This window comes from Bombina bombina, chromosome 5 (genome assembly GCF_027579735.1).
Source record: "Bombina bombina isolate aBomBom1 chromosome 5, aBomBom1.pri, whole genome shotgun sequence".
NCBI lineage: Eukaryota > Metazoa > Chordata > Amphibia > Anura > Bombinatoridae > Bombina > Bombina bombina.
Window position 1 is genome coordinate 167,961,285 of NC_069503.1, and position 24,689 is coordinate 167,985,973.

General features: G+C 38.8%; 1 protein-coding gene across 1 annotated transcript in view; it reads left to right on the forward strand.

The window, feature by feature from the left end:
- The first annotated feature begins 460 nt into the window (after positions 1 to 460).
- OXSR1 (oxidative stress responsive kinase 1) overlaps positions 461 to 24,689 on the forward strand; it is a 271,596-nt gene continuing 247,367 nt past the window's right edge. Inside the window, exon 1 of the mRNA XM_053713780.1 lies at positions 461 to 705. Within this exon, the coding sequence (XP_053569755.1) occupies positions 633 to 705 (73 nt within the window). The 5' untranslated portion in view covers positions 461 to 632. The remainder of the gene's footprint in view (positions 706 to 24,689) is intronic.

Below are 24,689 nucleotides of genomic sequence, written 5' to 3' on the forward strand. Positions count from 1 at the left end.
AAAACCCACTACCCACACACCCCTACTCTAACCCAAATATATAAATAAATGTGATAGTATAACTACATTTTAACTTTTTTTAATCATCAGAATCATGACACTTTTGATTTCCACGAAAAAAAAACTGCTTGGGCAAAATGCTCGAGTCCATTAGCTGTCAACATACTAAAATGCGTACAGTTAATCAGAAAAAGTCACAGGTCAGAAGACTAATTATATTTCTATAAATTGTACACCAGAATGATTTATAATTATGTGTGGCTACTTATATTTCTATAAATTGTACACCAGAATGATTTATAATTATTTATAATTATGTGTGGCTACGAACTCAAGTCCTGAACTATCACTCAAATGGAAACAGTGCAGAATCGAACAAGTTAAAGCGGCTCCGCCTAACACAACAGTTTTGCCACACACAAGATGGCGCCGGGGGCCGTCCGTCGGCAAGCTGTGACGTCACTAGGCCCTGGGCTAGGCAGGCCGGGCAGGGGGAAAGGCAAAGTTTGGCAATGTGAGTGTGGGAGAGAGAAGTGAGAACGAGAAATACCGGGGAGGGGGAGAGCCGACCTCACAGTATACCGCCGCCCACAAACTAGCCACATAGCCAGCCTACCGCTCCATATACAGTTATGGCCGAACCGGACCACAGCTCCTTGCCCTGGTCCATCAACCGGGACGACTATGAGCTACAGGAGGTCATTGGTGAGTAGTACTGGACTGTCACTTGTAAACAAAATATTTGGGGTACTATAACCTTAGGGACATTGTATGTGCATATCTCTCTCTCTCTCTCTTTTATATATATATATATATATATATATATATATATATATATATATATATATATATATATATATATATGTGTGTCTGTTATATTTCATTTAAATTATTTATATATATATATATATATAAAATTTGCAGCCACTCATTGATCTGCATTATACAAAAAATGTTTATATAAATGTGTGTGTATCAAATTGCACACATTATACTGTATACTTTATTCTGTTGGTGCATTACTGGAATTGTTTGATATGTTGGATTGTGTGGCATGTGATTCTGCTACAAAGACTGTGGGGTTTCTCTTATGGTCAGGGATGTGACAAGTTATGTCTGTGGTGCTATGCTATTTGGGGGATGGGAAGATGTGATATGACACATCTGTGGTGGTACAGGTTTGGTGTATGATCTTACACTGTGAGGTAGGGAGTGGCACAGAAGTGAGGTGGCATAAGAGAGCAATGTGCATGAAGGGATACTTCAGTGGGGTAAGTTTTGATGGTGAATTTTGACAGATGGGGTGTCACATGTTTTTATGAACTGACAACTCTGGAGCAGGCAAAGATATCAGAATCAGTGTACTTGTTACATGTGCAAACATAGCTCTTAATTGGGCATCACAGTAGAGGGCATGATGTGTGGTAGTCACTGGGTAAATTGCACTTTTTGTGTCTGTCACTGTCGTAAAGTCATAGATTGGGTGTCCTGACACTGTGGATATGACATGGAGTCTGTAGACTATAGCGACAGTACAGGCAATTTTAGTGAACTGTTGCTGTTAGGGTAGTATTGGTTGTATGCGCTGTCACTATAGGGGTGGCATGTGTTTGTTGTGCTGTCATTGTTGAAATTAGAGTAGATGTTATTAAGGATGACATATTAAAGGTGTCATGGGTTGTGGGTGTGTGCTCTCACTGTATGGATGGCACTGGTTATGTGTGCTGTCACTTTGGGGGTCGCACAGGTTTAGTGGCTACCACTGTACGTGGTAAAAGCCTTGTGAATGGTCCCTATAGGGATGTGCAGGTTATGCTGTCACAGTGAGGATGGCAACACGTTAATTGTAAGCAGACTGATAGCAAAAATTCTCTGTGACCTGAAAAGGTGGCGTGGTGACACAAATTACACATAGGGTATGTGTACAGTATGTACGTTTGGAGGGGTTTTAAACGTATTGTCTGTATTAACGACACAACGTGCATCTTAGCATTTCGCATGGATTGTGAAGCTTTCACTGGCTGTATTCCCAGATAATTACATAGTATGAAGAGATGGGGGCTGTGTAGTTTATTTTTTGCTTCTTTGTGTCTGCTAGAAATGAGGGTGTATTTGTACTATCTATGTATTGTAAACCAGCCTGCAGCGCCGTACTACTGGGATATAGCTGTCAATACAGTAGACAGCAAAAGCTGGCACTTTCCAGGTTTTGTGAGCTTACACAGTGGGGATGATGAACAGCTGGCTCTCAGGCTTTCTCATTCTTGTTATTTCCCTCCACCCTTCGGAACAATTTCCATTTTGCAGTTTCTCCCTTACTGTATTGTGCAGCTTATCTTCACTTTTTCCCTTGCTGTTTGTTTAACCAAGCGTCTCAAGCTTTCCCTTTATTCAGCTCTTTTCAAAGTACCTACACGTCTGAGGCCTTTCTATCCTGCGTGCTCTCCCACCTTCCTCTCTCCCTCAGGCATTTGACTGTATAACTATTCATTGCCAAACACCTCCCCTTACTTGAGACACTTTCTGTGAACCTGCTTCTTTATACATAACATTTACACATTAAAGCATAGTAACATGTTTAAAGAAGGCGTCTCCCCTTTTCATATACTTTTAATAATTTAATATTACAGGATTCCCTTTGAGGGATCAGAACCTTGCCTGGGTGTGCTATCTGGTATGCATTACTGTTGGCATCAAGCATTATTTTCTTAGATGACACTGAGGGCTTGAGAAATCATTGAAGCCAGGAAAGCATGCTCTTTAATTCCAGTGTCTGGTGTTTTCTGTTTTATATTGCGGTGGCAAAAAAAATAACAAAAAAAAGGCTACATTTCTGACTTGTCCAGTGAAGAAAAAAAAAAATATACGTATTGAATATTTTATGAGTATGTCCGCTCACTGATTAAATAAGTGATTTATATTGTCATATTACATCAGTCTAAGCTTTTCCCAGTGCTTCAGACTGACTTCTGCTTTATATGAAATATATACAAATGCCATTTGGCTGTTTTTAAAATCTGTGTATAGCCCTCTACCCACTTGATCCCTACAAAAGCTATCCTGTATATCGACTATGTTTAGAGCGCTGCGCAATCTGTTGGCGCTCTACAAATACCCAATAATAATAATAATAATAGCTCTTATAAATGTGTAAACTTCTTGGAATTTTACTCTGAATAATTTAAATTCCCTTTAAAGGGACATGAAACCCATTTTTTTCATGATTCAGATAGTGTGTGATTTTAAATAATTTTCCAGTTCACTTCTATTATTGATCACATTTGCTTAATTCTCTTGGTATCCTTTGTTGAAGGAGCAGCAGTGCATTACTGGGAGCTAGCTAAACACACCTGGCCAGCCTATGAAAAGAGGCATTTATGTGTAGCTGCCAAAAAGTGCTAGCTCCCAGTAATGCATTTTGGATCCTGAGCCTACCTTGTTTCGCTTTTCAATTAAGGATACCAAGTGAATGAAGCAAATTCAATAATAGAAGTAAATTGGAAAGTTTTTTTTAAATCATAAGTTCTGTCTGATTCATGAGGAACATTTTTGGGTTTCATGAATCCTGGGATGTAATGATTGTGTTTTTTTTTATTTTATCTTACTCGTACCTGTGCCATTATTCTCACAACTTTTATCATTATATACAAAGCTCCTTCCTTGAATCCTACATTTTTTTTCTTTTTTCTGTGTTTTTAATATTCTGACTAACATTCTACATTTTTGATAGATTTGCCAATCCCTATCAGGTTTAATATTTACAAATTGCTTTTTTATTTATTTATGGTAAATTAAATCTCTAAGGGTTCCCATTCCCCCCCTCTGTTTTACTAATAGTTTTTCCTGCAGGTTAACCCTTTGGCTGCAACACATTGCTAAGTAATGTGTTGCAGCTCTCTGGCAGCCAAGGGGTTAAATTGTTTTTACACTTTTAACTACTCCCATTTTGTTCTGAGTCATCACTTCCTCCGCTGGTCCTTCCTCCCTTTTACCTATTCTTCTCCCTCCTTGTCTGTCTTCCTCCCCAAAGGCTTGGAGTGTTCCTCACCTCTGTTTGCTGGTCACACCTCTTGTGAAGTGTGGCCAAGTTAAGAGGCTCCTGGCCTTGTGGAAAGGGTGGACTGTATGATCTCATCAATCGCTCACATGCCGACTGAAGTATCAAACGCATGTGACAGATCTGCATAATATCTGTGACCGGAGTTCTTGTTTTAATCACTTTTAACCAAAACCGATTTTAAAAGAATTAACAGGAAATACTGAAATAATTGTATAATGCCTCTTGTTTGTAATTCTTTCAGTAGCTAAAGACCAGGTTGTCTTATTTTCTCTGGAAAGCTAAAAGCTGCATAGACTTCAGTGCTTGTATTAAAACAAAACTCTGTAATATGTTTGGGATTGGCACAGCCTGGTTGCCATGGAACCACAGCTCCTAAAATGTTACTTTTGATTCCTAACTTCTTTCATTGGATACCAACATTCTTGCCTAGTTTTTTTAAAAAATAAAAAAGAAGTTTGTAGCTGACTTCTCAATTTTCTAGCTGGTTGCCTATTTAAAGGGACATGAAACTCGGATTTTCTTTCATGGATCAGATAGAGCATGACATTTTTACTGCTTTTATCAAATGTATTCTTTGTTCTCTTGTTATCTTGTTAATAAGTGGGAACATAAGCTCAGGAGCGTGCATGTCTGGAGAACTATATGGCAGCAGTTTTGCAAGAATGTTATCCATTTGCAAGAACACTAGATGGCAGCACTATGTCCTGTCTAGATATCTCTTCAACAAAGAAAAATATGAGAATGAAGCAAATTTGATAATAGAAGTAAACTGGAAATGTTTTTAAAATTGTATATACTCTGTAACACAAAATAATTTATTTTTGGGTTTCATATCCCTTTAAAGGGACATGGAACGTAAAATTTAATTTCATGATTCAGATATAACATACAATTTTAAACAACTTTCCAATTTTCTTCTGTTATCTAATTTACTTAAAGGGACATGAAACCCAACTTTTTTCTTTTATGATTCAGAACATAACATTTTTAACAACTTTCCAATTTACTTCTATTATCTAATTTGCCTCATTTTCTTTGTATTCTTAGTTGAAAAGGATATCTAGCTAGGCTCAGGAGCTTGGAGCTAGCTGTTCATTGGCTTATAAATGTGTTCAGCTAGCTCCCAGAAGTTCATTGCTGCTTCTTCAATAAAAGACACCAAGAGAATAAAGCAAAATTGATAACAGAAGTAAATTGGAAAGTTTTAAAAAAAATGTATAATCTTATTATTATTTATTATTATTATCAGTTATTAGTAGAGTGCCAACAGATTCTGCAGCACTAAATACTTTTCAACAAGTAATACCAAAAGAACAAAGCAAATTAGATAAGACGTAAATTGGAAAGTCGTTTTAATTGTATTCTCTATTTAAAGGACCAGTCAACACATTAGATTTGCATAATCAACAAATGCAAGATAACAAGACAATGCAATAGCACTTAGTCTGAACTTCAAATGAGTAGTAGATTTTTTTATAACACATTTCAAAGTTATGTATATTTCCACTCCCCTTGTACCATGTGATAGCAATCAGCCAATCACAAATGCATATACGTATAGTCTGTGAATTCTTGCACATGCTCAGTAGGATCTGGTGACTCAAAAATTGTAAATATAAAAGACTGTGCACATTTTTTTTTTTAATGGAAGTAAATTGGAAAGTTGTTTAAAATTGCATGCTGTATCTAAATCATGAAAATGTAATTTAATCTGAGTGTCCCTTTTTAAACCATGAACGTCTAATTTTCACTTTACTATCCCTTTAAATAAGGGCTTGTTTCAGTGGAGCCTCAAAAAAGCTGTGGAAGAGTAGTTACACTAAATATTCTTTATTTGCATACGGCTACCCACAATTCATGTCTGCTGAATGCTATAAAACTGGACTATACACTTTTTTGTTGGGCCACAAAAGAGTATTTATCACTTAACTATAACTTCTCACAGAAGCCTATTGCAAAAATGTTCCTAAGTGTGTTTGATCTGTGTCACTGTGCATTTCATAATCCCGTTTATATCCATTTCTGCCTACTGCTGTTTTTAGCTTGCTATGCTTTTAAAGGGGCATGAAAGCCAACATTAAAAGGATAGGAAACTTTAAAAAAAAAAAAAAAAGTTTTTTGATATTTTAAATCATCGTAAAACATCATACTTTGTAATATAGACATATTCAGTATTACCCAGAAAGTTACGGGTGTTTTTATATTAAAACATAATACTGCTGCCAAACCTACTTTTTAACTCATGCAGCACCTATAACAAGGGTCTCTCTTCATGCACAGTTTCTGCCTTTCTAAGTCTAACGCAATCGGATAGGAGATGCATCATTAGGAAAAACAAAGATGGCTGCTGAGCATTTTTATGACTAGTGCACATGCAATTCTGATATCTAACAAGTGCACGTGCAGTGTTTCACTAGATCACGGAATATAAATATTTAAAATAAGTGGGCACAACTACTTTGAAATTGGACGGTGCACGGTTAATCATTTTAATAATACTCGGAGTATTTATATGGGCGGTCGTTGCTACTTGTTTTATGATAAGTATAAAGTAAATTTTACTATATTTAAAAGCTTTGTTTTCTGATCAAAGTAGGTGTGTTTTATTACATTTATATTTCTAATTATTATAATTGTATTTTGTTGAAGTGTTACTAGACAAAGATTTCAAACCCTTTAAACTCCCTTGGTTCTGTTTTAATAGACTTTTTAACTTCTGTTATCAAAAGTAGTTTGTTCACTTGGTATCAAAAGCATACCTAGGTAGGCACAGGGGCAGAAATGCATTACAGGTAGCTGAGCTGCTGATTGGTGGCTGCACATGTGTCTTGAAAACAGGGAATGGGGGATGAGAAAGGGACAAGAATGGGTTTAACTAGCACTCTTTCCTATTATTGGAATAACTAGGCTGAATATATCAGCTCATTAAAGTGTATATATTAAGTTCTTTTAATTTTAAAAAATCAAACTTTAATTATAGGTATAAAAAGGGTAAATGATCTACCCTTGAAAAACACCCACCCACTACCTATTACCGCTAAAGACAATAGACTAGAACCGCTGTATACTATCCCCCTGTATTCCTGGCCGATAGCTGGAATCGCTGGCTTCAGGTGCCAGGGATAGTAAAGTCAGCGGTCTAGCTAAGTACAAATACAAACGCGTTTCGGCCACTAACACAGGCCTTTTTTAATGTACATCTTGTGATAGTGACAGACTAAAGTTTTACCCTTTTTTTTATACCTATAATTAAAGTTTGATTTTTTTAAAAGAACTTAATTCATATACTTTAGTGAGCTGATATATTCAGCCTAGTTATTCCAATAATAGGAAAGAGTGCTAGTTATTCCCTTTCTTGTCACTTTCTCTTCCCCCATTCCCTGTTGTTTTGAACTAGTATGAAAAGGGCAGCAACAAGATCATTGATCTTTATTTCCTCAATATATTGCAGTGCCAATATTTTTCTTCTTTTGCACGTGTCTTGTCATTGGCTTGCCTAATGTGTATTTCTACAAATGGAATAAACTCCCTATAAAAGTCAAATCAAAGCATTGTTTTACTGTGTAATAATAGTGAAAACTAACGAAGCAGGAAATCATCTTTGTCTCCAATCTTATAGCACAGAGAGAAAATATATTACTTGATATTTTCATGAAATGATTATTGCACTATGTCTATGTAAAAAGGCCCCTTATACTGCAAAATGATGTCTGAAGAAAATAGAGATCTTGTAGAGATGTCTGAATTCTTCACCATTGAAATGCATTAAACTAGGCAGGATCGGCAGTTATAGAACATTTGAGTAGCTGTAGCGCAAATTCATTTTGAGGCCTGTGCTAAATAGCAGTTAACAGGTTTATTTCCCATTTAGGTGCTAGCCAAATACTGAGTATCCACAGGAACATTTTTTTTCAGTAGCAAGACCAGGCTCTTTGTATGTAGATATAGGTAGAATTTACTGTAAAGATACGGACCAGAAGTAACTGTCTTGTCGCTGTGCCGTCTCATTAGTTTATTTACTTTCATAGTGGCAATTTAAAGGGAAAGTCTACAACAAAGTTGTTATTGTTTAAAAATATAGATGATCGCTTTGCACAACCAACATTGTAATATTAATATACTTTATAACATTTAAAGCTTTCAATTTCTGCCTGTTTCTTTGCCACTATAGACAGCCTCTTTATCACATGCTTTTTATTTGCTTTTCGTGACAGGAGACTGCTAGTTCATGTGGGCCATATAGATAACATTATGCTTACACCCGGGCAGTTAGTCAGCACAACACAGCACTAATTGACTAAAAAGCAAGTCAATAGACAATAAAAAGTTGTGTGATCAGGGGGCTGTCAGAGGATTCTTAGACACAAGGTAATCACAGAGGTAAAAAGTGTATTAATATAACTGTTGGTTATACAAAACGGGGGAATGGGTAATAAAGGGATTATCTATCTTTTAAAACAATAAAAGTTCTAGGGTAGACTGTCCTTTTAAAGAGGCATTGTGATGGAAATATAAAATGCTCTAGTTCATTAGACTGCATTATTTTTGTACTATTATCTCTTTTGGGCTGTGTTTAACTCATTAAAACTCATTCAAATGGGGTTAAACACATTTAGTCCTGGTTGGGAGCTTTAGTATCTCTTAAACAGGAAATAGTTGGTGATTGGCTGCTATGTGCATATGCTGCTTCTAATTGGCTCACTGGTTGTGTCCTACTCAATAGCTGCATTTTGTTGCAACTCCCAAGTAGGACTTCAGCGGGGTCAAACAAATAGGCAGTGAAGGACACTAATTTATAAATCCTGTGCTCAAACAATTGTTTTAACATTTTGTTTTTTACTTTAGTATATCACTGTAACTGTTTGTTGTACACACACACACTTGCCATACCTATTTTGCACGTCTCAGTGATCTGTAGAATGTTTTATCTGGATGCTTGCTACAGAGGGAACATTTTAAATGTATTTACTGATGAAACAAAAAGATTAAATTAAGCATATTACATGATGTGTGAATTCCCTGGGCTGTGAGTAATTGGCGTTAATCCCCTTTGAAAAGGACTAGCTAGCCTGGTTGGTTTCAGCTCCTGCGTCTATAACCTTGCCCTGATAGGAATATGCGTGCTGTTGCGGTGGCACGCTGCCTGACAAACTAGAAGTCCCTATGGAAGCCTTGGTTTAGTTCTCAATTTAAAGGGACAGTCTAGTCAAAATTAAACTTTCATGATTCAGATAGGGCATGTCATTTTAAAAAACTTTCCATTCCAATTTACTCTTATAAATTTTTCTTCATTCTCTTGCTATCTTTATTTGAAAACCAAGAATGTAAGTTTAGAATCTGGCCCATTTTTGGTTCACAACCTGGGTTGTCCTTGCTGATTGGACAGCACCAGTAAACAAGTGCTGTCCAGGGTCTAGACCAAAAATTGACTGGCTCCTAAGCTTAGATGCCATTTTTTTCAAATAAAGACAGCAAGAGAACGAAGAAAAATTGATAATAGAAGTAAATTAGAAAGTTGCTAAAAATTGCATGCTCTATCTGAATCATGAAAGAAACAAAATTGGGTTTAGTGTCCCTTTTTAAAATGCCAAGGTGGAAAAGTTCTGTGAAAAAAGTTTAACAGAACAGTACATTTTTGTGTCCCTTTTAAGGAGAGAAGTTCCCACATGTGATATAACAGCTCTGTTTTAGGCTGCATTTCCCCTTATTTCTCTGTCACTCCTATCCTGTGCTCTATGTGTGTTAGAGCCCTTCTCATAATGTAATTGTGTAGTTAGTACCTCTCTGGTTCTGTCTCTCCTATCCTGTGCTCTGTGTGTTATAGAGCCCTTCTCATAATGTAATTGTGTAGTTAGTACCCCTCTGGTTCTGTCTCTCCTATCCTGTGCTCTGTATGTGTTATAGAGCCCTTCTCATAATGTAATTGTGTAGTTAGTACCTCTCTGGTTCTGTCTCTCCTATCCTGTGCTCCGTGTGTTATAGAGCCCTTCTCATACTGTAATTGTGTAGTTAGTACCTCTCTGGTTCTGTCTCTCCTATCCTGTGCTCTATGTGTGTTATAGAGCCCTTCTCATAATGTAATTGTGTAGTTAGTACCTCTCTGGTTCTGTCTCTCCTATCCTGTGCTCTGTGTGTTATAGAGCCCTTCTCATACTGTAATTGTGTAGTTAGTACCTCTCTGGTTCTGTCTCTCCTATCCTGTGCTCTGTGTGTTAGAGAGACCCTTCTCATAATGTAATTGTGTAGTTAGTACCTCTCTGGTTCTGTCTCTCCTATCCTGTGCTCTGTGTGTTATAGAGCCCTTCTCATACTGTAATTGTGTAGTTAGTACCTCTCTGGTTCTGTCTCTCCTATCCTGTGCTCTGTGTGTTATAGAGCCCTTCTCCTAATGTAATTGTGTAGTTAGTACCTCTCTGGTTCTGTCTCTCCTATCCTGTGCTCTGTGTTATAGAGCCCTTCTCATAATGTAATTGTGTAGTTAGTACCTCTCTGGTTCTGTCTTTCCTATCCTGTGCTCTGTGTATGTGTTAGAGCCCTTCTCATACTGTAATTGTGTAGTTAGTACCTCTCTGGTTCTGTCTCTCCTATCCTGTGCTCTGCTTTATAGAGTCCTTCTCATACTGTCATTGTGTAGTTAGTACCTCTCTGGTTCTGTCTCTCCTATCCTGTGCTCTGTGTGTTATAGAGCCCTTCTCCTAATGTAATTGTGTAGTTAGTACCTCTCTGGTTCTGTCTCTCCTATCCTGTGCTCTGTATGTTATAGAGCCCTTCTCATACTGTAATTGTGTAGTTAGTACCTCTCTGGTTCTGTCTCTCCTACCCTGTGCTCTATGTGTGTTATAGAGCCCTTCTCATAATGTAATTGTGTAGTTAGTACCTCTCTGGTTCTGTCTCTCCTACCCTGTGCTCTGTGTTATAGAGCCCTTCTCATAATGTAATTGTGTAGTTAGTACCTCTCTGGTTCTGTCTCTCCTATCCTGTGCTCTGTGTGTTATAGAGCCCTTTTCATAATGTAATTGTGTAGTTAGAGCACAGGATAGGAGAGACAGAACCAGAGGGGTACTAACTACACAATTACATTATGAGAAGGGTCTCTATAACACAGAGCACAGGATAGGAGAGACAGAACCAGAGGGGTACTAACTACACAATTACATTATGAGAAGGGTCTCTAAAACACAGCACAGGATAGGAGAGACAGAACCAGAGAGGTACTAACTACACAATTACAGTATGAGAAGGGCTCTATAACACACAGAGCAAAGGGTAGGAGAGACAGAACCAGAGGGGTACTGTGTGTATTAGAGCCCTTCTCATAATGTAATTGTGTAGTTAGTACCTCTCTGGTTCTGTCTCTCTTATCCTGTGCTCTCTGTGTTATAGAGCCCTTCTCATACTGTAATTGTGTAGTTAGTACCTCTCTGGTTCTGTCTCTCCTATCCTGTGCTCTGTATGTTAGAGAGACCCTTCTCATACTGTAATGTGTAGTTAGTACCTCTCTGGTTCTGTCTCTCCTATCCTGTGCTCTGTGTGTTATAGAGCCCTTCTCATAATGTAATTGTGTAGTTAGTACCTCTCTGGTTCTGTCTCTCTTATCCTGTGCTCTCTGTGTTATAGAGCCCTTCTCATACTGTAATTGTGTAGTTAGTACCTCTCTGGTTCTGTCTCTCCTATCCTGTGCTCTGTATGTTAGAGAGACCCTTCTCATACTGTAATGTGTAGTTAGTACCTCTCTGGTTCTGTCTCTCCTATCCTGTGCTCTGTGTGTTATAGAGCCCTTCTCATAATGTAATTGTGTAGTTAGTACCTCTCTGGTTCTGTCTCTCCTATCCTGTGCTCTGTATGTTATAGAGCCCTTCTCATACTGTAATTGTGTAGTTAGTACCTCTCTAGTTCTGTCTCTCCTATCCTGTGCTCTGTATGTTATAGAGCCCTTCTCATACTGTAATTGTGTAGTTAGTACCTCTCTGGTTCTGTCTCTCCTATCCTGTGCTCTGTATGTTATAGAGCCCTTCTCATACTGTAATTGTGTAGTTAGTACTTCTCTGGTTCTGTCTCTCCTATCCTGTGCTCTGTATGTTATAGAGCCCTTCTCATACTGTAATTGTGTAGTTAGTACTTCTCTGGTTCTGTCTCTCCTATCCTGTGCTCTATGTGTGTTATAGAGCCCTTCTCATACTGTAATTGTGTAGTTAGTACCTCTCTAGTTCTGTCTCTCCTATCCTGTGCTCTATGTGTGTTATAGAGCCCTTCTCATACTGTAATTGTGTAGTTAGTACCTCTCTAGTTCTGTCTCTCCTATCCTGTGCTCTGTGTGTTAGAGAGACCCTTCTCATAATGTAATTGTGTAGTTAGTACCTCTCTGGTTCTGTCTCTCCTATCCTGTGCTCTGTGTGTTATAGAGCCCTTCTCATAATGTAATTGTGTAGTTAGTACCTCTCTGGTTCTGTCTCTCCTATCCTGTGCTCTGTGTGTTATAGAGCCCTTCTCATAATGTAATTGTGTAGTTAGTACCTCTCTGGTTCTGTCTCTCCTATCCTGTGCTCTGTGTTATAGAGCCCTTCTCATACTGTAATTGTGTAGTTAGTACCTCTCTGGTTCTGTCTCTCCTATCCTGTGCTCTGTATGTTATAGAGCCCTTCTCATACTGTAATTGTGTAGTTAGTACCTCTCTGGTTCTGTCTCTCCTACCCTGTGCTCTATGTGTGTTATAGAGCCCTTCTCATAATGTAATTGTGTAGTTAGTACCTCTCTGGTTCTGTCTCTCCTATCCTGTGCTCTGTGTGTTATAGAGCCCTTCTCATACTGTAATTGTGTAGTTAGTACCTCTCTGGTTCTGTCTCTCCTATCCTGTGCTCTGTATGTTATAGAGCCCTTCTCCTAATGTAATTGTGTAGTTAGTACCTCTCTGGTTCTGTCTCTCCTATCCTGTGCTCTGTGTTATAGAGCCCTTCTCATAATGTAATTGTGTAGTTAGTACCTCTCTGGTTCTGTCTCTCCTATCCTGTGCTCTGTGTGTTAGAGAGACCCTTCTCATAATGTAATTGTGTAGTTAGTACCTCTCTGGTTCTGTCTCTCCTATCCTGTGCTCTGTGTGTTATAGAGCCCTTCTCATAATGTAATTGTGTAGTTAGTACCTCTCTGGTTCTGTCTCTCCTATCCTGTGCTCTGTGTTATAGAGCCCTTCTCATACTGTAATGTGTAGCTAGCACCTCTCTGGTTCTGTCTTTCCTATCCTGTGCTCTGTGTGTTATAGAGCCCTTCTCATAATGTAATTGTGTAGTTAGTACCTCTCTGGTTCTGTCTTTCCTATCCTGTGCTCTGTGTGTTATAGAGCCCTTCTCATAATGTAATTGTGTAGTTAGTACCTCTCTGGTTCTGTCTCTCCTATCCTGTGCTCTATGTGTGTTATAGAGCCCTTCTCATAATGTAATTGTGTAGTTAGTACCTCTCTAGTTCTGTCTCTCCTATCCTGTGCTCTGTGTGTGTGTTATAGAGCCCTTCTCATAATGTAATTGTGTAGTTAGTACCTCTCTGGTTCTGTCTCTCCTATCCTGTGCTCTGTGTTATAGAGCCCTTCTCATAATGTAATTGTGTAGTTAGTACCTCTCTGGTTCTGTCTCTCCTACGCTGTGCTCTATGTGTGTTATAGAGCCCTTCTCATACTGTAATTGTGTAGTTAGTACCCCTCTGGTTCTGTCTCTCCTACGCTGTGCTCTATGTGTGTTATAGAGCCCTTCTCATACTGTAATTGTGTAGTTAGTACCTCTCTGGTTCTGTCTCTCCTATCCTGTGCTCTGTGTTATAGAGCCCTTCTCATACTGTAATGTGTAGCTAGCACCTCTCTGGTTCTGTCTCTCCTATCCTGTGCTCTATGTGTGTTATAGAGCCCTTCTCATAATGTAATTGTGTAGTTAGTACCTCTCTGGTTCTGTCTTTCCTATCCTGTGCTCTATGTGTGTTATAGAGCCCTTCTCATACTGTAATGTGTAGTTAGTACCTCTCTGGTTCTGTCTCTCCTATCCTGTGCTCTGTGTGTTAGAGAGACCCTTCTCATAATGTAATTGTGTAGTTAGTACCTCTCTGGTTCTGTCTCTCCTATCCTGTGCTCTGTATGTTATAGAGCCCTTCTCATACTGTAATTGTGTAGTTAGTACCTCTCTGGTTCTGTCTCTCCTATCCTGTGCTCTGTGTTATAGAGCCCTTCTCATAATGTAATTGTGTAGTTAGTACCTCTCTGGTTCTGTCTCTCCTATCCTGTGCTCTGTGTGTTAGAGAGACCCTTCTCATAATGTAATTGTGTAGTTAGTACCTCTCTGGTTCTGTCTCTCCTATCCTGTGCTCTATGTGTGTTATAGAGCCCTTCTCATAATGTAATTGTGTAGTTAGTACCTCTCTGGTTCTGTCTCTCCTATCCTGTGCTCTGTGTGTTATAGAGCCCTTCTCATAATGTAATTGTGTAGTTAGTACCTCTCTGGTTCTGTCTCTCCTATCCTGTGCTCTGTGTGTTATAGAGCCCTTCTCATAATGTAATTGTGTAGTTAGTACCTCTCTGGTTCTGTCTCTCCTATCCTGTGCTCTGTGTGTTATAGAACCCTTCTCATAATGTAATTGTGTAGTTAGTACCTCTCTGGTTCTGTCTCTCCTATCCTGTGCTCTGTGTGTTATAGAGCCCTTCTCATACTGTAATTGTGTAGTTAGTACCTCTCTGGTTCTGTCTCTCCTATCCTGTGCTCTGTGTGTTATAGAGCCCTTCTCATAATGTAATTGTGTAGTTAGTACCCCTCTGGTTCTGTCTTTCCTATCCTGTGCTCTGTGTGTGTGTTAGAGCCCTTCTCATAATGTAATGTGTAGTTAGTACCTCTCTGGTTCTGTCTCTCCTATCCTGTGCTCTGCTTTATAGAGTCCTTCTCATAATGTAATTGTGTAGTTAGTACCTCTCTGGTTCTGTCTCTCCTATCCTGTGCTCTGTGTGTTATAGAGCCCTTCTCATAATGTAATTGTGTAGTTAGTACCTCTCTGGTTCTGTCTCTCCTATCCTGTGCTCTGTGTTATAGAGCCCTTCTCATACTGTAATGTGTAGCTAGCACCTCTCTGGTTCTGTCTTTCCTATCCTGTGCTCCCATCTCATCTGCTGTATTGACAACTCTACAACTCTACAAATATTTGCACAGTGCAGCCTCTAAACCGTTTAAACACTGTTTGCAATCTCCCTCTCTTGAGGAGGAAGAGAGGAAGCTGGATGAGGAGTCTGCTGCGCGGCTCTGCCTCTGCACAGATTCACTGTCCTATCGGGAATTCCTTCCCTGAGGTCTTCATTACAGACCTGCCAGCCAGCCCCATCAGTTCCAGCCCACCGGGAAAACTCCCAGCGTTGCAGTAGGTCAATCTCGACCCTGAAAAATACTTGTTACTCAAGCATGTCATGAGGAGTATGAGTGTTATGTTTATGTTAAAGGGACAGGCTACACTAAAATTGTTATTGTTTAAAAAGATAGATAACGCCTTTACTACCCATTCCCCAGCTTTGCACAACTAACATTGTTATATTAATATACTTGATAACATTTAAACCTCTAAATTTCTGCCTGTTTCTAAGCCACTATAGACGGCCTCTTAATCACATGCTTTTTTATTTGCATTTCAACAGGAGACTGCTAGTTCATGTGGGCCATATAGATAACATTGTGTTAACACCTGAGGAATTATTTAAGAGTTAGCACAACACAGTACTAAATGTAAGTCAGTAGATAAGTCATGTGATCGGGAGGGTGTCAGTAGAGGCTTAGATACAAGGTAATCACAGAGGTAAAACGTATATTGTATAAATAGAACTATGTTGGTTATGTAAAACTGGGGAATGGATAATAAAGGGATTATCTATTTAAAAAAAAAAAAAAAAATTCTATTGTAGACTGTCCCTTTAAAGGGACAGTCTACACCAGGATATTGTTTTAAAAGATAGATAATCCCTTTTATTACCCATTATCTAATTTTGCATAACCAATATTACAGTAATACACATTTTACCTCTGATTATCTTGTATATAAGCCTCTGCAAACTGTCCCCTTATTTCAGTTCTTTTGACAGACCTGCATTTTAGCCAATCAGTGCTGGCTCCTAGGAACTCCATGTGCGTGAGCACAGTGTTATATATATATATATATATATATATATATAACACATGAACTAACACCCTCTAGTGGTGAAATACTGTCAAAATGTCCTGAGCTAAGAGGTGGTCTTCAAGGGCTTAGAAATTAGCATATGAACCTCCTAGATTTAGCTTTAAACTAAGAATACCAAGAGAACAAAGCAAAATTGGTGATGAAAGTAAATTGTTTAAAATGACATGCCCTACCTGAATAATGAAAATTTGATTTGAACTAGACTGTCCCTTTAAGTCTGGTTTTCAAATTTTTACTTATTTCATTTTAGTATCATTAAAAACAAGCCACCAATAACCAGCTAGCTCCCATTAGCGCTTTATTTCTCCTGAGCCTACGTACATATCCTTTTCAACAAAGGACACCAAAAAAATGAAACCGATAATAGAAGTTAACTGAAGCACTGTTTTAAAATTGCTTTGCTCTATCTGAATCATGAAAGTTTATTTTGACTTTTAAATCTCTTTAAACATTTGACTCCCACAAAATAATATGTCTGGCTTGTAAGTTTCACATTAGCATGTTTATCATTACTGGTATGTTTTAATTGAGCAGAGATATGACGGCAGAGGAGGGTGTGCTTGGGTCAGATAACTCTCTGACGCACCAATATGTTTGGTATTTGTAATATTTATTTGAACTCTCTACTATGTTGTTTTTCTCTAATGAAAAAAAAGCCTTTTGCCAGAGAATTTCCTTCATACTCTTTAACAACTGACTTACAGAAAAGAAGTAAATGCGCTGATTGCTATATTGTATCCTTGTGCTGTTTATGTTTGGCTACAATGCATTTGTCAGGCTGTTACTAGAGTTCCTGCACACTCCCAGCGTGTGCATTGTGTGCGCTCCTATCTGTCAGCTGGTAGCTTAATACTGTGATAACAGTGAAACAGACATATCTTATAGCAGAGCTTTCCAAACTTTTCATGTTGGTGACACACTTTGTAGACCTACATCATTTCGCGACACAGTAATTCAGTTGTACTAGCAAAAAGGAGGTTAAACGAACTTGTTTTAAGAGTTACGGACACATACATATATTATATAATAACAAAATGCATTTATAAGTAACAGTATGTATGGGCAAGAATTAAAAAAAGTTTAATAACACTAATAGCTTCTACTATTTTAATGGGATTTATGAGGTTGATGGGATGAACACAGTTTCGGAATAATTGGTGGAATATTAGATAAAGACACTCACATTTCATCATCAAGCATTTTTAAGCTTCCACTTCCTATCCATATATCAAGAGCAGGAGCAGCAATGCACTACTGGGAGCTGGTTGCAAAAAAAATCCCACTGACTTCAGTTCAGCGTTTAAGCTGCCACCCTCAGAGCTCTGTGAGTCCGACTGACTACTGCCCGTGCTGCAAACACACTGCTGTCCCACTGACTGGCTACACTTGTAGTCACGAGCCAATTAAGGAGACTACACATGCAGTCAGGAGCCAATGTGCCGCCAAATCCGCCAATGGTAAGTTTCAGTTCCCACTGAGCTGTGCCAATTGGTTAAGATGATCTGTGACCCACTAGGATCAATCACGTGTCAACCATGTGTTGTGTATCAGGCAGGTGGAAAAACGGAAACCAAAAAACAATAAATAAAAAAAATTTAATTTAAAAAAAAGTTGTGCTGAAGCAGGGACACACCTACACACAACTGCCGACACACTAGTGTGTCCCGACACACAGTTTGGAAAGCACTGTCTTATAGGCTACTACTGATATCGGCGACTGCCACACGTTGAAAGGGATGTAGTTTAAAGGGACATAAAACCCCAAATTTTTCTTTAATGATTCAGATATTTTTTATAAAATTTTCCTTCCAATATCAAATTTGCTTCATTTTCTTGGTGTTTGTTGAAGGAGCAGCAGTGTGTTACTGGGGGCTAGCTGAACACATCGGCTGAGCTAGTGACAAGAGGCATATGTACAGCCACCAAACAGCAGCTAGCTCTCAGTAGTGCATTGCTTCTTCTGAGCCTACATAGGTATGCTTTAACAAAGAAAGGAGACTAAGAGAATAAAAATTTAGATAATCAAAGTATATTTAGAAAGTTGTTGAAAATGAAAGGCTCTATCTGAATCCTGAACATACTGAATCCTGAACATACTGGGCATTTTAATAGCTTTTATGTTTCATTAAAGGGACATAAAATTTCAACTTTAATAATTCAGGCAGATAATGCGCTACTGTGAGCTAGCTGGGGCCTGGTGGCTGTACACATATACCTTTTATCACTGGATGTGTTCTTGAGGCGGAAACTGCTGCTGCGCGAGTCTCACAGCCAGCAGTTTCCAGTAGGGACCAGCAGTTCTCTGTGACTCCTGAGGGGTACTTTTAACTATGTGTTTAACCCATCTATGGGGGTTAAACACACAGACTTGCAGCATTGCTGTTAAAATTACATGTTCTAGTGGCTTTTATAATATTTGTGAGGTTTAAAAAAAAATGCATACAGATTTGTTAGATGTATTGGAATAATGGGCTTTATTGTTAAAGTAATTTATATTTTATTAAAAAAAATCCAGTATAAAACCTTTTCAGAACTTAGAAGCTCCCAGTTTAGCACTGTTGATGAGGTTAGGCTGGGTCAACCAGTTAAAGGGGCTGGGTAAACAAGAAGAGCAGACTATTTCCACCTCCCCCCCCCCGCATATGAAAAGACGGATAACCTAAACAGGAGCCAGCAGGAGTCTGTAAACGCGTGTATACATCTGACTCTGTGGGGCTTGGTTAGGAGTCTGAAAATCAACACAATGTTATTAAAAAAAAAAAAGAGTAAAACTATACATTGTTACAAAAACACTCCCAGGTGGGCTATATAAATGGATCTAGATACAAAGAGGACAGAGTTTTCAAAAACTTTCCTGTGCTGCCTAGGGGTTAGCCTTGACTCCTGGAATATCAACCCCAAATGATATTGAGTACGTTTGTGAGAAAGAGAGTTGAGGAGTGTGGGGCGCAAATAAATGCTATAACCTTAAAAACGTATTTAAATATGTTACTATATGGTTAGAGAAAAAATAATAAAATGAAAAGGAACTTTTTCTTATCAAATAAAGTTGTCTTTATTAGTGCAAATAGCAATTTAACAAATATGTGTGTTAGGTCAATTCTTTTCAATTAGTGTAAGGATATATATATATATATATATATATATATATATATATATATATATATATATATATATATATATATATATATATATATATATATATATATATATATATATATATATATATACAATCCTGTATTATTATCTGTAGGTCTATAGAAAGTCTAAAAAAACTCTTTAAAAAATTCTTAAGGGAAATTCTTTATATAAAAAATTCTTTATATTAAAAAATACATAAAGATCATATGGGAGAGTAGTAAAATTGCATGTAAACTTTAAAAGATTGGAAGAATTAGGAGAAATATTCTGGATATATCTTGTCTAGGTGAGGGAGGACCCTGACTAAGCGAAGTATATATGTTTTAGGAAAAAATATTCCACTGGTGATCTTAAAAGCGTGTGATTCGAAATGGATTTGCTAGTATATATGCAATACACCTAGTACATAAAAACCTAGTGTAGTGTAGATAAACAATTCCACTTTCAATTGTATAACAGGTCAGTTGAAATTATTTTCCTTGACGGTTCTTATTATTTTATTTTAAAAACACTATAATAAAAGCGTCTATTGTCACCTTTAGTTTAAACAATATATATGCTTGTGGGATGTATATTGATAATATATTGAAAAAACGTAAATATGTTAGGTTTGGAGAAATGTTAATCGCAATTAGTGCACGTAGAATGCGGTTCACAGTCACTGAATGTGTGGTGAATAAATTATTTATTTTGCTGCAAAATACAGTCGGCCGACTGATAGGTAAATGGTCATCATTGTAATAGTTATGAGTCTATTCCTTTTTGCTAGTTATAATTAATAGCTGTATGCTGGGAATGTTTTTCACGTTGCCTGGGTTGTTTTTAACGTTGCCAAGGCTCTACGGTCTAGGAGCAGATAATGTATAGTAAGGAGCTGGGGTTTACTTACTTACTCCTAGCCGATTCTGGAGCCTGGATGTGGGTACAGATGTTCCTTCTTGGGTCGTCCGCTCAAACTACTGTCAAAAAGAACACCACTATTGTGTCTCCAAGGACAACTATATCACCATTTCTATAACTGGTGTTTATAAATTGATTGAACTTGTTTTCACAAAAGGAACCGCGATCTGATAAACAAGCCCTCACATTTATGCTACAAAGTAGCCGCTATTTGTTAGCGGACGAGAGGACTTTTTGGACACTATTACAATTGTGCTGCCGCACGTAAAACCTGCGAGCAAGGAATAATCATACCAAGGACATCAAGAAAAAGAACTTATCTCCGGCAACATCAACTGAGCGGACGACCCAAGAAGGAACATCTGTACCCACATCCAGGCTCCAGAATCGGCTAGGAGTAAGTAAGTAAACCCCCGCTCCTTACTATACACCTCTTAGGTGGCGAATTTCAATTTCCCCAGTTTCGTCCGACTGGGGAGATTGACAGCTCCTACCCACCCGTAATTGGCTGTGCGCTGGCAGGGGGCGGCGTTGCACAAGAGCGCAAAATTGCGTTCTTGTGCAATGCTGAATTCCGGCAGCAGAATTCAGCCCGCCAGAGGCGCGTATGTAAGCCCCTGTCCGCCTTAGCATCATTTCAACTTTCCAAAACCTCAGAATATGCCGTCTATACCTAATATAAGAAATGTTATATTTTAGTCACCTTTCACCATCTTGAAATGTGTGTGTGTGTATAACAATATCTATTCATACAAATATAAGATATTTTTTAAACTAAGGAAAATTCTGATTTTTTTACAATGTATTTGTGCTCCTACAAACTCAGTTTAGTCAAATGAAAAAGTCAAATACTTCCACCAAATTACATCTTGGGTAGAATTTCACAAAAGTCACTTGTTTCTCCAACATAGGTGTGTCCGGTCCACGGCGTCATCCTTACTTGTGGGATATTCTCTTCCCCAACAGGAAATGGCAAAGAGCCCAGCAAAGCTGGTCACATGATCCCTCCTAGGCTCCGCCTACCCCAGTCATTCTCTTTGCCGTTGTACAGGCAACATCTCCACGGAGATGGCTTAGAGTTTTTTAGTGTTTAACCAGGAACTCCATCCGGAAATCTTTGCCCAAGTCACTCAACTGTGGGGCATTCCAGACATGGATCTGATGGCCTCTCGTCAGAACTTCAAAGTTCCTTGCTACGGGTCCAGATCCAGGGATCCCAAGGCGGCTCTAGTGGATGCACTAGTAGCACCTTGGACCTTCAAACTAGCTTATGTATTCCCGCCGTTTCCTCTCATCCCCAGGCTGGTAGCCAGGATCAATCAGGAAAGGGCGTCGGTGATCTTGATAGCTCCTGCGTGGCCACGCAGGACTTGGTATGCAGATCTGGTGAATATGTCATCGGATCCACCATGGAAGCTACCTTTGAGACGAGACCTTCTTGTTCAAGGTCCGTTCGAACATCCGAATCTGGTCTCACTCCAGCTGACTGCTTGGAGATTGAACGCTTGATCTTATCGAAGCGAGGGTTCTCAGATTCTGTTATCGATACTCTTGTTCAGGCCAGAAAGCCTTTAACTAGAAAGATTTACCACAAAATTTGGAAAAAATATATCTGTTGGTGTGAATCTAAAGGATTCCCTTGGGACAAGGTTAAGATTCCTAAGATTCTATCCTTCCTTCAAGAAGGATTGGAAAAAGGATTATCTGCAAGTTCCCTGAAGGGACAGATTTCTGCCTTGTCTGTGTTACTTCACAAAAAGCTGGCAGCTGTGCCAGATGTTCAAGCCTTTGTTCAGGCTCTGGTTAGAATCAAGCCTGTTTACAAACCTTTGACTCCTCCTTGGAGTCTCAACTTAGTTCTTTCAGTTCTTCAGGGGGTTCCGTTTGAACCCTTACATTCCGTTGATATTAAGTTATTATCTTGGAAAGTTTTGTTTTTGGTTGCAATTTCTTCTGCTAGAAGAGTTTCAGAATTATCTGCTCTGCAGTGTTCTCCTCCTTATCTGGTGTTCCATGCAGATAAGGTGGTTTTACGTACTAAACCTGGTTTTCTTCCAAAAGTTGTTTCTAACAAAAACATTAACCAGGAGATTATCGTACCTTCTCTGTGTCCGAAACCAGTTTCGAAGAAGGAACGTTTGTTGCACAATTTGGATGTTGTTCGCGCTCTAAAATTCTATTTAGATGCTACAAAGGATTTTAGACAAACATCTTCCTTGTTTGTTGTTTATTCCGGTAAAAGGAGAGGTCAAAAAGCAACTTCTACCTCTCTCTCTTTTTGGATTAAAAGCATCATCAGATTGGCTTACGAGACTGCCGGACGGCAGCCTCCCGAAAGAATCACAGCTCATTCCACTAGGGCTGTGGCTTCCACATGGGCCTTCAAGAACGAGGCTTCTGTTGATCAGATATGTAGGGCAGCGACTTGGTCTTCACTGCACACTTTTACCAAATTTTACAAGTTTGATACTTTTGCTTCTTCTGAGGCTATTTTTGGGAGAAAGGTTTTGCAAGCCGTGGTGCCTTCCATCTAGGTGACCTGATTTGCTCCCTCCCATCATCCGTGTCCTAAAGCTTTGGTATTGGTTCCCACAAGTAAGGATGATGCCGTGGACCGGACACACCTATGTTGGAGAAAACAGAATTTATGTTTACCTGATAAATTACTTTCTCCAACGGTGTGTCCGGTCCACGGCCCGCCCTGGTTTTTTAATCAGGTCTGATAATTTATTTTCTTTAACTACAGTCACCACGGTTTCATATGGTTTCTCCTATGCAAATATTCCTCCTTAACGTCGGTCGAATGACTGGGGTAGGCGGAGCCTAGGAGGGATCATGTGACCAGCTTTGCTGGGCTCTTTGCCATTTCCTGTTGGGGAAGAGAATATCCCACAAGTAAGGATGACGCCGTGGACCGGACACACCGTTGGAGAAAGTAATTTATCAGGTAAACATAAATTCTGTTTTTTACACTGAATCAGTGCTATTTGGGTGCCTACACAGAGAAACCTGGATTTATGAACTCTAGTGCGAATAACACAAACTGTTGCTGTTACTATGATGATTACTTATCACTTACACATGATGTGTATTAGGAAGTACTGTACTATATAAAAGGGGTCAATAACCTTGGGCCTCCATATGTTTTGGAACTACATTTCCCATGATACTCAGACAGCCTTAAGAGTGTCTCAGCCTCATGGGAAATGTAGTTCAATAACATCAGGGGGACCAAGGTTGTTGACCCCTGCTATGTAAGACTGCTGCTGAGAGGTGTTTGTCATTGTTATGACAATCACCTGGCAGCTGGACAGACATGGAACCTCCTATTTGAAACAAATTGATTGCTTCTGTGTATTGTATGTTGGAGGGGGGCTGAAAGGGGGGCTTCCACTCTGCCAATGTTGTTGTTCCAGATACATATGGTTTTATCAGGTAAGTGCTATTTCCATGGTAACCACCTGAGAGACACCTCAGCATGTGCCTCTAGAGCCCCCCCCCCCGCCAAAACTTGTAATTGGGATTGCATTTTACAGGGATCACTTAGAGAATAATTTTCTCCTTATTTAAAAGGGACAATGAGCTGACATTTGTTACTTTGTTGTGTGAGAACATAGATTTGGGCCCCATAAGATGGCCCCTATCCGTACCACTGCCCTTGGATGCCCTTTCCTTTGATCACGTCCTTATTTTGTGTGATTTCGTCATGCACCGTGCAGTGCGGTCACACCCAGTGGAGGCTTTAGCCATTGAGGCCCCTGAAGATGGATAAACAAGAAAGATTAGCAGTTGACTTATTGAATTGCTTATGAAAATGCTCCCCCGTTGACACGTCATTGTCTGCATTTTATAAGTTATGTAAATGTCAATGTTGTCATTGTTTGCCTCCAAGGAAATACAGAATATCTAAATCCAAAAGGTATGAGGTAGTTTTGCATATAAAGTTATTGGTTCAGCTTAATTTAATTGTTATTATGAAATAATCAGACAGACATGTGACTCCATGCACACAAAGACATGCAGAAAAAGCTCTGATTGGTTCTCTCTGGGTAGTTTTTTGAGGTAGAGACTTGTGATACGAAATGTAATTGTAACGTGGGAAATCCGGAGGTTGTTCACAAAGTCATCAAAGGTGAAGGGCAATCTTAAATAGCTCTTAAAGGGACACTAATCTAAAAATATAACAATGCCTGGAAAACTCTGTTTGTTACACTGTCTCACACGGAGGCTTGGGTTAATACTGTTATCTACTTTTCTGTGAACTAGTGTATTCCTTTCCCTCACCTTGGCTCTCTAGTTTAATTTTTACAGTGCACTGTCCCTTTTAATTTTGGAAATTTAAAATTGGATCACTCTCCGTTTTGGAACATGAATTTACCAATGGCAAAGATCTTTGCAC